The sequence below is a fragment of the Rissa tridactyla genome, chromosome 2, assembly GCF_028500815.1.
Source record: "Rissa tridactyla isolate bRisTri1 chromosome 2, bRisTri1.patW.cur.20221130, whole genome shotgun sequence".
NCBI lineage: Eukaryota > Metazoa > Chordata > Aves > Charadriiformes > Laridae > Rissa > Rissa tridactyla.
In genome coordinates, this window is record NC_071467.1 from 22,988,832 (window position 1) to 23,003,327 (window position 14,496).

Consider the following 14,496-nt stretch of genomic DNA (forward strand, 5'->3'; position numbering starts at 1 on the left):
GCTGAGCTCCGCTGGCATACCTGAAATCAACAGATGTTGATCATGTGCTTTGGACAACTCTTTCCAAATACCTGAGAGACAACACATTTTTGAGCCAAAAACACTCTTAAAAATAAGTAAAACCAAAGTAGCTAAACCGAGCTAACCTTCATGCGCATGCATGTGTATCCAGTTTAAAATTGGCCATAGGTTTTAAGTCTGTAAATTCACTGATAGCATCCAGGTTTGAAGATGTTGAAGTGTTTATTCAGTATTTTGTATTGGCTCAGACAGTCAGCTTGAAATGACACCCTTAACTAGGAAGGAAGCGAGAGAGCAATTTGGTGCTTGGAGCAAACTTGAAAGAGTTTGGGGATGCAGGAGAGAAACTCAGATTATCCCCGTCTCCCAGAGCAGCACTGAAACATTGCTTGTTACTGAAGTCATTCACTACACAAATACCTATTTGTTCAAAGATAGCAGAGGGGAAAAAATTATCCCCCCCCCCCCATTTAGCAACTGGAAAGCAAACGCCAAGTGCCTCGGTGTTTTCCTTGGCACCTGTGTTACTCTGTGAGCTCTCTCATAGAGAGCCATGAGCAACCGAAGTGCAAGAGGAAATGTGGCATCAAGTCCCCCCATGCTCAGCCAGGCTCCTTCCTGCCCTCAGCAGGATCCGTCCCTGCCAGATGCTGAACAAACCCCATATTCACGGGGCTTGGCATCCCACCTGGGCACGGCTGAGGCACAAACCCAGCCCTTCCACAACCACCCTACGTGACTCTGCCTTCCTCCCCAGGCTTGGCTGCCACCACGACTATTTCAACCCAGCATCAGGTTTTAACCTCCACCAGAGATCAACTGCACTTACCACCTTGTGCGTGCTGGGGACTTGCCAGCTCCTGCCATTTGCCATACTTTGCTGCTATAAACCATTGGACTTCTTGCTCAGCACTAGCGTTTGCACCAATGCGGCTATGTCAGCTGTTGGCATCGGTTGCAGAGATCAGGGCAAACTTCCAGAGCAGACCAGGCCTTGGATTTCTATCAAAACCCATCTGTTCCTGGCTGAGAGGTATTCCCACCACCTTTATAGCTGGGTGGGATAATGAGCTCTTGAACCCACAAATCAGCACAACATGTAGGTCTTTTAATAGTCTTCCTCCCCTGAAACTCAAGGCTGCTACCGTATCTTGTGTACACCAGCCAGCCCAGTGAGCTAGGATGACTTCTAGCTGACAGTGTCAATTGTTTTTAAAGTGTTACTGCACTGCTGACATTTGAAAAGCAATTTAATATTTCTCCCATGACAGTCACTTCAAATAGTCTGGAAACAACTTGTATGAAACAGCAGCTGACAGCCACAACGCTTGTCTTTTCCGAGACGCCCAGGCTGGATTCGGGTACAGCTTGTGCCAGGCAGGACTGCGAGGTGAACATCGCGGCAAATACACCTCCTCCATCAACCTAAACCCACTTTAGGTTAGCCTCACACCCCAGGCCCTGCCACAGGAGCGTTGTAATTAGAGAGTGCAAGGGCTGAAACGAATTCACAGGGTGCTGCTGTGGCAGCCCTCCCTCCGCAGCAAGCCGCAGCACCGAGGGTTAACACTCTGCTGCCTGCCTCCACAAATCTGCATAATGCCTGCCGTTTGGCAGCTCATTTGCATAATTTTAAATGACTCTTTTGTCTTGAAAATAAAATCTAAAATGTAGCTTCAAAAATAAGTGGTAGATATTAACGTTTCATATACTACAAAGGCTCCGTTAAGTCTATTTGTCTGAACTCGTCAATTGAGGTTGTAAAAATAATTTTAACAGAGCGATGTTGTTTCTTTATTGCAGAGCCTTGGGTGTTCTTCCCTGGTGCCATTTTGCCTACCCTGTATAAAGTCTGTCCTCATCCGCCCCACACAGAGGGGCTGAAGCTGGCCGACACGCTCAGAGCATCCGGAGGGCTCAGCAGCTCCAGCCTTTGCGAGGGGGGTCCAGCCCCTCTCGTTAAGCTGGAGAAACAATGCCAGCAGCAGGAGACTGAATCCCTGTCATCAGTACATCCTTGTCGGGGCTGGGCTTACCTCCAGGCTGCAGATGTGTACCCAGAGGTGTTGACACATCAGTATGAGCTCAGTGTCCCACCTCCCACTGCCATGAGGGATTCAGCTCACCAGAGGATGGATACCGGCGTTTCGTCAGCTGACTCACATTCCCAGCTCCATTGACTGTTGTGACGAAGTCTCCGCTGACTGGAGTGGGAGATTAGACACCTAAATTCAGGGATCTGTTGTCTGGATCTGGTTCCCACCCCAAGTTCAGTTGACAGCCTGTGAGTTGGTCTTTGCGGTCTGAGCCCCGTATCTCTCAGCTCTTCTCTCCCTCATCTTGGAAGACAGATACAAAGCACAGTGCCTTCTACTTGCAGTGACGTATAGGAGAAGGGGCTATTAAGCTGAACTGGCACTTCAGCGTGTTTTAAATCATAGTTTATGAGAGCAGCAGAATAAATCCTAGGAAACAGAAAGCCAAACGGATAAGATATACATTTTACAGTAAACTCACCTGTTGTTATGACTGAAGCCTACCTGAACTCCCACCCCAGTGCCTCACATGCTATAAACTTCCGTACGTTCCTCAGGCAAAGGCCCATAATTGCTGCATTAAACATTTACAGCATTTCTAAATGGGACATCCCAGAACAATGCATGTGTGCGCATGACTTTGCAGTCCCAAAAGCTAGGCGACACCAGAAGACATTTCCCACTGGAAGCCAGCTCCCCCCGGCAGCGTGCCAGGCAGGCGCCTTGCCCAGAGGAGCAGCCAAGGGGCAGGAGGGGTGGCCGCCTCCTCCCCTGCCAGCTGGAAGGCACCACGTCGGGGAAAACTTTAGGCACATCTAGCTGGGTCTAGGTAGCTTGTACAAGCTGTATGGGGAAAAGTCCATAATCCTGAGCGAACAGATCTGCCAAATGCTAACAAGTTTCTGCCTGGCATGTTTAGTTCAGTTTTTTCTTTTGCCCAGTGCTCATAACCCAAAGTCGGGTGAACTTTGAAGTTTCCTGCAAGTGATAATACACTGATTGCCCTCCTTCAGACTCCTGTGGCATCACAGTTTTCAATAAAACATTTCAAAGATGATTTAGGGCCATCTTTTTGTATCTTTGCCTTTTGCAATAGATAAACCTTTTACTTGACACTTCTGTTAAAAAGTAGACAAAGGCAGACATGCAGTATTAAACATTTCAGCCCAAACAATTAAAGCCTGATAAATTAACAAACAGCCCAGCTCACCCCGGTTTATAGCAGTAGGCAACGTTCATTGCAAGTGAAACGACCTGTATGTTCAGTTAGTAGCAAGTAATTTGGTATTTGCAAACCTGCCTGCAGATTCACGTTATCTACCTATCTATATAGGTATGGACCAACACACACGCAGGCGCATACAACAGACAAGTGTTGCAATTGCTGTTACTCACAATAAGATGTTCATCCATCAGTTAACTCTGTCCCTTTCCTCTTACACCTCAGTGGAAAAAAACCCTTCCAGACTATTCAGATTTTCTTTTCTCCATTGGTTTCACTGAAGCTAAACGCTAACTGCCGAAGCAGTTCCCAACAAAGATCTCCATGTATTGGATCTCCTATTGACCACTGCCCCCGCTGCACACTTTTTTTTCCTCCCTTTCATCATTGAAGCTCAATGACCATAAAAAACCTAAAACATTGTTTCATCTGTTAGAGCTGCCTATCTTCACATGAAGTCAACATCTTTTTTTTTTGACATTCAACCCCTTCCGTGACCGGTTGTGATGACCCACTACAATTATGTTCTCAGCTTGGGAACATGCTACAGGCACATGGAGGAACGGTTTAAAAACAGCTGTCCTGTTTTATATAAATGTCCTTAGTGATTTAAGGGGGGAAAAAAACAAACAAGAAAAAAGCTCACAAGATTTTTAGCAGAATGGTGAGATCTTTCCTGAAAGCAAAGCCTGTCATTTAAAGGGAATGGGGTGGTCCAAGAGATGAAAATGTTGTCACTCCTGGAGCGCTGCGTTTGAAACCATGCTGGCACGCCTGTCACGGGAGCCTCTGGCTGCTGAAACGTGGAAGAGCTATTTCAGAAAGGATGGCGAATTTGCAGCCTCTGTGTACACTCATTCTGCACAGGCCAAATTTCTCCTGAGCAGCCACTGTTTATCGCTTCTCAAATGACACAGCTTCTGGTTTGCTTAAAATGCCAGCTGTAAACAGAGGCTGCTCCGGAGCTGCTTCAGGAGCAGCTCAGTTTTCTCTCTGCGTGTTATCATTCAAATCAGCCGTCTGGGCTCGAAACTCATATCCTTCTCACCACCCTCCTCCGGTTCACGTTGCGGAGCAGCCCGAGAGCACGCAACTTGGCCTCCTTTGGGGTGAAACCAGATGGAAACCTGCACTCCCAAAGTGCAGCACAATCTCTGGGGAAGCTGTGGATGTTCAGTCCATGAGGCGCACCTACAGCTGACCAACACAAAGCCCCTCAAAACGCAGTACTGAGGATGCCTGGGCACTCATCACCCCCTGCTTTATGCTACAGTTGACTCATCTTGAATTTTTTAAAATTTTAATAATTTTTCAAGTGGAATTAAAACCGAATGCAAGAACTATCTGCTATTTCTTTCCATATTATAAATAGCTCTTCATGACAGGTGGCCATTTGGCAGCAGAGGAACAGTGGCGAAAAAGTAGGCTGCTACACAGAAAGGTAAATCCTGGCCCCATTGGAGTCCATGGAATAATTCACTTGCTTTTGCCCTGGAAGATCTCCATTCCTTTGCCTGCCAGAAACAAATTTACTCCGCAATGACTTCGGAAGGTAGTACATTAATCAAGGGCCATACAGAATTATTGCTGTGACTGCAGTTCACCCTCACAATTTATAAAGGCAACTTTTTTTCAGAACTGCTGCTTTTGATGGTAAATATGGTTAAGGCAAGAGTAACTAACACAATCAAATGGAACTAACAAGGAAATAAAACACCTATTTTGTCACAGTTAATCATACGGAGTCCCTTGGAAACCTGCAGACTATGAACAGGAGAAGGAATTCCAGAGGGAACCCAGAAAACCTGCCATGTGCCCACCTTTTAGGTTGCTCAAGTTCAAACAAATTCTGTCTTTCCTTACCAGGAGCTTCCAGGAAGCCGCTCTGATGTAAACAAGCACAACAGTGCTTTTCAGCTGCCTGCAAAGGAACACCTGTCCAGGCGACACAGCTGACACAAAGCCTCAGAGATACATCCACCACATACACTGTGCACGTGAGGTCTGCCCACACCACCCTCCAGGGACAGCCACACAAGGTAGCTGTCCACAGCCTCTGTTCCCAGGACATTCAGCTCCTGACGTGCCTGGTGAGCTCCTCTTGCCATGCTCAGCTGCACTTGTCAGCAGACAGGTCTAGTCTACGCATGCAAAACCCATCACAGAAAATTTGTGGTTGGGCCTGGACAAGATGAGATGTCCTGGATGCCTAGTCAGAAGGAAGAGGTGTTCAGAAGTGTCTCTGTGGGAGCCGTGAGAGAAGGATGCAAGTAAGGGGCTACACCAAGGGTGAGGAGCAATGTCAAGTGAGAGATCTGCCAAAACAAAATCTCAGTCTGACAGATACTGGTGGATCTACAAACTCCATGGCGTACTTGGCAGAGACCTCACCTCAACCCCAGACATACCATGCCAACTCCCCTAAAGAGAAGAAAGTAACCCTGACTGTATATGAAAGAAAGGAGAAACAGATGCAGAATGATAATATATAGCCTGGGAGTCCTTCACTGCAGAGCCGAGGAGAGGAAATGCTGAGCAGCTCAGACAAGAAAAAGGAAAGATCAGGTACCTGCAGTATTGCCTGATTTTAAACATTTATTTCAGTCCATGTGCGGTAGCAAGTGTTATATCCGCAAGCTGTCTGTCAAAGCATCTAGCTCACCATATTGATTTCTGAACATCTGAGTCTCTTTTGGCCAAATTTTGACATGAGGTTCTGGTCTCGGAGGTCTTTGTTAGCTTAATTGACCCAAACATCACAGAGGGGGCAGGAGAACCGGTTAGTACGGCAGCTGAGGGGAAGACCCCAGCAGAGCTTAACCTTTTTCAGTCACTGGAGAGTCCACAGGGCAGAGAGAAACTGTGTGTGCATTATTAAGACACTGAAGAACGCACTGTAAGAAAAAAAACACGGGAAAGAAGTTTTCATCAGTTCCAAACTTTACTAAGCTACCTGCTCTTCTGTGGCCTTAAACAATACTTCTTAAAGAGCAGCATCACTTCGTGCACACGACAAATGATTGTTCTATTACAGCAACCTCTTCATTTCACAGCCAGGTACCAGTTAGAAAATAAGAGATTATAAAAACTTAATACCTGGCATCAAGATGAAGTTTCAGCTGTCAGAAATAAGCAATGTATTAAGAAAAATCAGGCTATGACAACCTGGGACGTGAACGTAACCAAACGCGTCACAGGACAGCAGAAAGCAAATGGCTGGCAGCGCAGTCCTCCTGCCTGGACTGGAATTGAGCGATTTCTAGCGTTCACTTGCAAACTACGCAGGTGCTTGTGTTGCAAAACACACGGATATCCCCAGCCCCACATAAACTACTCTCACGCTGCACACCTAGACAGAGGGAGAGCAAGAGGCAGTAAGGGGCCCGCTTTGCTCCAGCCTGTGGCAGGAGGTGCAGGAAACAAAATGTCTGTCCTTGTGGCTCACCACAGGGACTTCTGCTCAGCCTTGGGAATAATCTAGAAGCTGCAGTTTTCTGCGCAGCATTCTTGTTGACATTTCCAGGAATGCTGGCCTCATTTCTTCCACAGCGAAATACAATCTTATGCTGCCAGCCTGATGTCATCTCTGTTGACATCTGGAGTTAACAGCCTGGAAAGCGCGAACGGGGGCTCTCCTCAGCTGCCTGAAGCTTTTTCTTCGGCTCAGGGCCTCCTTCCCCGACCCCAGCTCGCCCCATCAGCTGCAGGCACCGCTGCTTGTGCTACACCTGCTGGCATCTGCTTGCACTGTTCACACAGCAAAGTCCCTCACAGTCCTCCCACCTTAGTCCTCCCATCTCCAGCAGGTCCCCTCCCTCGAGGACTAGTAGACTTCTCTGCAAACCCCCAGATCAGCAGCTGCTGAGTGAGTTCAGCAAGAGGTCGCAAATAAGTCTGTCCCAGCACACATTATTCTACTGGATCTACTGGTACTGGACATTTGTGGAGCAGGAAGCTGGATGAGATGACCTCCAGAGGTCCCTTCCAACCCATGCACTTCTACCAGTCCGAAAACTTCAGGAAATGCTGACTCTTATCAAAACTCAGTTTTAGACATGACAGCAAAGATCCCACAGCAGTTATTTTATATGTTATTCCCAAGCTGGCAAAAACTCTCGCACAGACAAGTACACGAGCAAGGAACTCGTTCTGCTGGTTGAGTGTTGGTGTATTTATAGCTGCACCTTCATAAGGAAGCTGCTGCTTTATCAGTATGCCCCAAAATAGCACCATCTATACACCAAGGAGTTGTGCAACACAGGGAACGAGATTTCTTAGGCCAAGACAGAAGGCCTGTCTTAAAGATACACTTTGTAAAGAAAGAAAATCTAGTTTAGTTCTTGATTGTTTTAATCCCTTGGTAAATACGAATTTTTAAATACCGTTTCAGTATCAGATGTTGTCATCCAACCGACTTAGACAATCCAGAGGACTTGAGAAAAAGCCTTTTATTTTGAAGTTCTTAAAGAAGAGAAGTTGCAAGAATAAGCGGTTCTACTATCAGAAAGCAATTCTATTTGGAGCAATTTCAGATAATTAAAGGACCATCAAACCCAGTTACCTGCATGATTATCTTCTAAGAAATGCATCGGTGGACAAGACAGGCATTCAATGCCTTACCACTCACTGGTACTTCAACAGTCAACCAGTAAGATGCATCCTTGTTAGAGAAGTATGGGCACTTCTGACAGCGCGCTGGAACTTCCACCATGTTACGAACTCCTGTCAGAATAACAACATCGTCAGCTGAACACTTGGTTTTGTGTCCTCTCATCTACGCTTCTAGGATTAGTTGCCATTTTAGACAGCAGTATAAACTCCTAGTGTGAACAAAAGCTGACATTTGCACTACTCCAGTTTATTCTGGCTCCAAGCACAAGTTCCAGTGGAATCAATTTTAATTTTTCTTTTTCATTTTTGCTTATGCTGAGTGTTTGCATTGGCACAGCCATAGGCAATGGCTAAAACTGGGGTTCAGTCATAATGTAAATAAAGCTACAGAAAAGGCTTACTTGGAAATGCCAGCAGCAGACTGCTGAGCCCTAACAGACGCATGCCCCCCTTGGGCTTTTCCAGCTCTTTTCCTGTCTTTTATCTAATAGGTTTCCATAAGCCATTAACTTTTAAAGCTTGCGTGTGAAGGGTGGAAGGAAGAGAGTAATGGAAATCTCTTCCTTATGCCTGGCCCCTGAGAGAACTCCACTGAGCAAGTTGTGTTATTTGGAAATGTAAATGCTTTGGACAACTAGATCTTGATCCCAAGAGCAAACACAAATATATATGGCGCTTCCCAAACCCTACCAAAAACTCCTGAAAGTATTCCCAAGGACGCAACAAGACCCACTGCAGGAGTTCATGTGCCCCATCTTCCTACTCAATGGAAAAGACTGTGAAAGGCAAATATTCATTTTTTTTTGTCTGGAAAAAAAATAATCAAATTGAGATGCAGTTGATTATTAAAACATGCAAGTGATTATGATAAAATGACTGAGGTCAAGATACCTTAGAAGAATCTCTCACTGCAATAAATAACATACATGTTTTCAGGGAAAGCATAAAGACTGATGTTCAAGAAAGAAAAAGCATAATAAAACTAACAAACTTTGGTACAATCAAAGGCAGCACTAAATAATACAACAAACTTTTAGCTCTGTCCTAACAGGAAAAAAAAGGTAAAATATGGCTCTACCCATTTTCACAAGTACAGCTACTGCAATCTTACTGTCTCTACCAAACAGAATGAGTCCTATTCCCTGCCTTTGGTACTTCCAGAAACCCATTAGGATTTTCCTTCTAGGACAAGCTAAATTACTTATTTGTATTTTTAAATCCATTTGAATTTCACTGTCACTTGAGAACAGAACATACGAGGAAACAGTATCTAAGAATAAGAAACCCGGACCACATCAACTGAGTATTTCTTCTCTTTACCACATTTCCTCATGTTAATGACAGCTGTATTAAAAAAAAAACCAAACAACTACACAAACTCTCTAAATCTTTGGGCTGCGGCAGTTACATCAGCTGACTCTTGGATTAGCTCCTTTTGGCTGTACTGGAGGAAGAGCCAGGAAAGAAATGGGAATGGCAGATGGGAAGTTGCAAAATTCCTTAGATTTGATAGTGGACGAACAAACTGAGATTTCCAGGGTTTATGATTACACAGCCTCAGAAATAAGTTATAACTGACTGAACTAAGTTATAGAATTATTTTTTTTTGTACCATTATTATGTGATTGACAGCATGCCTCACATGCTAAAAATTTCCAAGCCGGTTTTCTAAATTTCTGATTTCCTGAAAATGAGGAGGCTGCAAAAGGAGCAAATTCCAGCAAAAAAAAAATGAAAATCAAAGTTTGGTACAATCTCAGCCAGGATGTTAGTTTCTATAGAAACAAATGGTTGTTTTACTGACTTTATTACTCAACTTTCAGCAAATTGAGATGTTAATTTGTTAAAACCGGCTCTATTTGCAAGGTATGCTCTCTTGGAACAGTACAGTTAAACTCTGTCCAGGGGGAGGGTGCACAGCCAGACTGGTATCGAGTGTTTCACCGGCTTGAGAGGTAACTTTTTATGTTGACGTACCACCAATCTCCATGAAAAAAAAAAAGGGTGGACAGTTCAGGCTGTTAGAGGGAAGAAGTGACAAATACCTAGGAATTACAAAGCAACCAGCCGGCCTCGGAAAGCAGGTGATGAAGGGCACTGAGTTTGAAGCCCACCTGCGGCCACCAGCGCCCCGGGGCGGCGAAGCCCTATCGCTCCTTCCCTCCTCCTCGCCTCTCCTCCCAACTTGGGACGCCCCCTCGGAGACAGACACGGTCTTCCCCTGCCGCTCCCCTACTCCCACCCCCAGAACCACTCCAGCAGGCCGCACCCGCGCCGGTCCCGGCCGAGGGGCCGGTCACAGCCCTCCCTTCCCCTCCGCGGTGGTCAGCGACCCACGACACACCCCGCTCGGGGAACGCCTCGACCCGCGCCGCCCCAGCGGGCCCTGGGAAGGCCTTCAACGCGCTACAAGGCCGCAGTGCAGCGGGGACGGCCGGCGGAACGGGCCGGGGCGCGGCGGCCTCTGCCCGGAGACCGCTCCCGGCGCCGCCGCCGAGTGGGCCGCCCCAGGGCTGGGGAGAGCCGCCGTTGGGCCGCCCCAGTCCCTCCCCATCGGCCACGGCGAAGCGGCGCCGCCCGCCGAGACCCGGCGCCTCAGGGAAACCCGCGCGCGCGCGCCGCCCCGCCCGCCGGGCAGCCGCTCTCAGGAGAAGGAGGGAGGGGAGCGAGGGGCACGTGGCCTATTACGTTCCTCCGCGCATGACGTCACCGCGCTCCGCCAGTCCTCCCCCGGCCAATCGGCGGCGCGCTTAGTGCCGGGGCGCCGCGCGCCGGCGCGCGCGCCAGTCAGCGCGAGGCTTACACGGCGGCCGCGCGCCGCCGCCCCGCCCTCCCCGGCGCGGCGCACGGAGGGAGGGAGACGGGCCCGCTGGAAGTTAAGATGGCGGCGCGTGTGTGAGTGCGGTGCGGGCCGAGCCTCCTCCCGGCGCCGTTGCGGCCGGCTCCTTCTTCCCCGCGCCCCCCGCGCCGCGGCGGGTGAGCCCAGGACTCCGCCGGCGGCCCCTCAGCGGCACCGGGGGAGGGACGGAGGCCGAGCGCCCCCTCCCCCGCCGCCCCCCCCCCGCCCCCCCCCTCCGCCCCCATTGTGTGCCCGGCCCCCGCCCGCCCGCCTCCCTCCGGCGGGGGGGGCAGCGGCGGCGGCGCCGAACATGACCTCGATCCACTTCGTGGTGCACCCGCTGCCGGGCACCGAGGACCAGCTCAATGACCGGTGAGGGGCAGGCCGTGCGGCGGGGGGCGGAGGGGAGGGGCCGATGGCGGGGCTCAGCCCCCCGCGGGTGAGGGGAGGGGCCGGCGGCGGCCGGCCGGAGCGGCGGGGGCGCCCCGGGGGAGCGGGCAGCGCCGGCGGTGGGGGACATATCGACATCCCCCCCTCCCCCCCCACGCCGTCCCGTCCCGCCGAGCCGCAGGGCCCCGCCGCTTTCCCCCCTGGAGCGGTGCGGGCCCCGCCGCACGCACCCGGCCTCCCTGGGCGGCCGCCGCCGTCAACTTTGCCCCCCGAGGGAGCGGGGGTGGGTGGGGGGGCCGTGACCTTCGCGGCGGGCCCGGAGCCCCATGGCCGCCCCGGCGGGGACTCCGGTTTGGTGGGAGAGTCCGGCGTCCGGCCAGGGAAGTGGGTTCCCGGGGATCCCCGGCCGAGGACGAGGAGGAGCGAGAACGTGTGCATATTAATCAGCGATGGATCGAGGCAGACAATACGTGTGCGGGATCGCGGTGTGTGTGAGGGAACGGTGGGGGCGAAGATAAAGAAGAGGCACGGCAGGGGTGTGCAGCGCGCACGTACCGCCAGTGTGTTCTGCCTTCCCCTTCCTACCTACGGTTGGTTTTCGTAAATAAGAAAAAGAAGGCCCCATCTCCACATTCCTGATTGCGTGCGGCTCTGCTGGGATGGGATTGACAGCTAGAACAGAAGCGCAGTGGCTTGTAAACCTCATGGCTAACTTTATGTCGGATTGGGGGAGAGAAATTGCGGGCTGGAGAGGAAAACTGGAATGCTGGGGAGAAAATAAACCCGTGAACCGATTTTCTTTGCTGCTTGGTGTGTATTTGACAGCACTCTGCGTGGCTGTCAAATGTTTCTTCTCTAGTGATTACTAATGGTATGTGTTATAGCTTGTAAATTTTACTTGTGCTCTTTTATATAGAAATTCTTAAGAAAGGTGTAACTTTTTATCTCAGATTTCTTATAAATTTATATGTGAATTAAGTTGAGATCTTTAATCATCACTGGATATAAAACAGTATATTTTTTTACATTATACGTAAATATTACTAAATTTTTGTAAGTAGTGTCTAAGTATGTATAAATCTTAAAGGCTTTTGTTTGTATTTTTCTGGTTTTGATCTTACCAGGTTTCAGAGTAGGTTGGGGTCCAGCTCACTTCCACTGTTGGTTGTTTGTAGCTAGGTCACTTTTCCTAGTCCAGTCTTTGCTGAGATGCCTCGGTTAAAACACCGCTGAGGTTCGAGGGCTTATGGTGAGGAAAATAGGTCATTGTAAAGATAAAATTTCTGCCAAACAGCATTATCCCTGCCATTAAACAGGGAAAATAAACTTCTAATGATAAAATAGGTCTGAAACCTGCAGTGTCTTAGTGTGTATTTTTTTTTCCTTATAATACATTTTACAAGATCCTGTTTCCTAGGAGGCCTGCCCATTCCTATGGGATTGATTTGCTTTCTACCCAGTAATATATTCAAATTTGGCATACATTTTCTTCCTTTAGAGTGACAGGCTCTGAGAGGTGATGCTGTACTAGGAGTTCTTCCAGTTCTTCATTGCACTGTTTTGATTTAGGGTAAGATCTAGGACTTTGAACTTGAAAGCACCCTAGTGGTTTTTCTTTTTTTTTTTATTTTTTAATGTTGATAGGCCCTTAGGAAACATTTATCATGTAATTATCACACTTTGCTTGGAGCAAGAGAGCTCATCTGTTTTTTCTTTAATGTCACCTGTTTTGTCGACTTATTGATGTTAAATATGCTGCCACTCCAGTCTTCATAATGCTTCCTAATTTTTCTTTTTTTTTTTTCTTCCCCCTTCTTACCACACCAGCAGCTCTTCCAACTTCTATTTGATACAGGAAGCTTCATAATCTGTGGTAATTAATATATGGAGAAAGCTGCAGAAGTGCTATTAAGTAGTGACTTATTCTGAAAAATCAAGTGGCTCCTTGATCTGAACTGCAAGTTGTAAATTTCCACTTCATAAACATAATTTTACTAGGAGTGCGGTAGCTGTGTATCAGAACTTGTAATGCAGTGAAATCAGAATGATTCATAAATAGGGTTGAGGCACACACGCATATGTGCTGGAAATGCCAGTTCAATTTTATCAGTAGCATTGCTGCTTATTACTACTCTGTCAATATAGATCAGGATCTAGATAGCTTAATAAATTCTCATATACATGTGCATAGAAGTTAGGATCTTGGAACATTTCATATATCTATGATGTTTCTTTCCCCTCTCACAGTTTGTAGGCTTTTTTGAGCCTGTGCTGCAGACAGTGGTCAGCAGCACAGGTTAGGTTTTTTTCTGTCTGCATTATGAATGATAATTGCTTCTCAAAATCTGATTTGGGGACCATAATTCTGCATTGTATGCTTTCACTTGTAGTGTATACAGAACATGATCAATTGTGTTGCTTTTAATATTGGATCTGTGTTCTGCATCTAAAGAATAATCACGTTTTAAACCACAAGGGATTTATCAGTGCAATCCCTGTATGTTCAGGATACATGACAGTTTTGAATTTTTATAATAAAGTATTTGATAGATTATGCTTAATAATCAGTGTAGATATGTGAAGGGGGTGAAGTGTGTTTGGAAAACATCCTTCTCCTGAAGTATCGCTCTGCTCTTAAGCAGCCTCCAAAATGTGAGGAAGTATTTTTTTTTTCAGTTTGATTTGGTGCAGTTTGTGTTACTCCGTTTTACAGTTTTTATTAGATTTTCTATGTAATATGTTATCCCTCTTATTCATGCAGCAACTTGGAGAATGGTAAAACACTTTGAAGAAAAAAGGAAAAAGTAACTGTAGAACCGCAAGTAATTGGGAAGACTCCGGAGCACTCCTGAGCTCACATCATCTGAAAGTACTTCTTAACTAGTCTTTTTGAAAACACTAGTTAATGTTGTACCTTGATGGTAGTTATTAGACCTGTCTCGAATAAGTTGAAGCAATATTGGCTTGTTTGTGGCATTCACTTAGGTGTCTTGAAGCTAGTTGCACTGAAGAAAACTCGTAGAGGACAAAGTTATATTTACTTTTGCAGTTGTGTTAGGATTCGTTTTTTGAAATGGGCAGTAGGCTAAACTTTTGTTTAGGATGATCTAAGGTAATTAAGTTTTTTCCGCTAAGTTTATTTAGGAAGATAGGTAACTTGGAATTTTTCCCCCAAGCAATTTGTGAATATGCAAAGTTGAACGGCAGAAAAATTGGCTATGGCCTGCAGTTTGAGAAACAACTCCAGAAAGTATTTGGAATGTAAATAATTAATGGCTTTAATCTTTGAAAAAGAGATGCCCAGCTTCTGTTGCAGTGGATGTTAGATATATTTTGTTGGTTATCCACCTGTTTCATGTACGTTTCAGGGTTGGAGA

At 47.2% G+C, this 14,496-nt stretch overlaps 1 protein-coding gene and 1 long non-coding RNA gene across 18 annotated transcripts in view; one reads left to right on the forward strand and one right to left on the reverse strand.

The window, feature by feature from the left end:
• Positions 1-1,907: 1,907 nt before the first annotated feature.
• On the reverse strand, positions 1,908-10,464 carry LOC128906284 (uncharacterized). Of its 2 annotated transcripts, none has more exons than XR_008465113.1 (3): positions 7,841-10,464; positions 5,942-6,173; positions 1,908-2,486 (listed from the first exon to the last, which is right to left on the reverse strand). It is a non-coding gene; the product is annotated as an uncharacterized LOC128906284 (long non-coding RNA). The 2 variants fall into 2 exon arrangements; XR_008465114.1 differs by lacking the exon at positions 1,908-2,486 and having other exon boundaries at positions 5,782-6,173; positions 7,841-8,001; positions 8,581-10,464.
• A 501-nt stretch (positions 10,465-10,965) lies between these two features.
• UBR5 (ubiquitin protein ligase E3 component n-recognin 5) overlaps positions 10,966-14,496 on the forward strand; it is a 91,061-nt gene continuing 87,530 nt past the window's right edge. For all 16 annotated transcript variants that reach the window (XM_054193466.1, XM_054193470.1, XM_054193469.1 and 13 more), the window contains exon 1: positions 10,966-11,101. In XM_054193466.1, the coding sequence (XP_054049441.1) occupies positions 11,040-11,101 (62 nt within the window). In that variant the 5' untranslated portion in view covers positions 10,966-11,039. The remainder of the gene's footprint in view (positions 11,102-14,496) is intronic.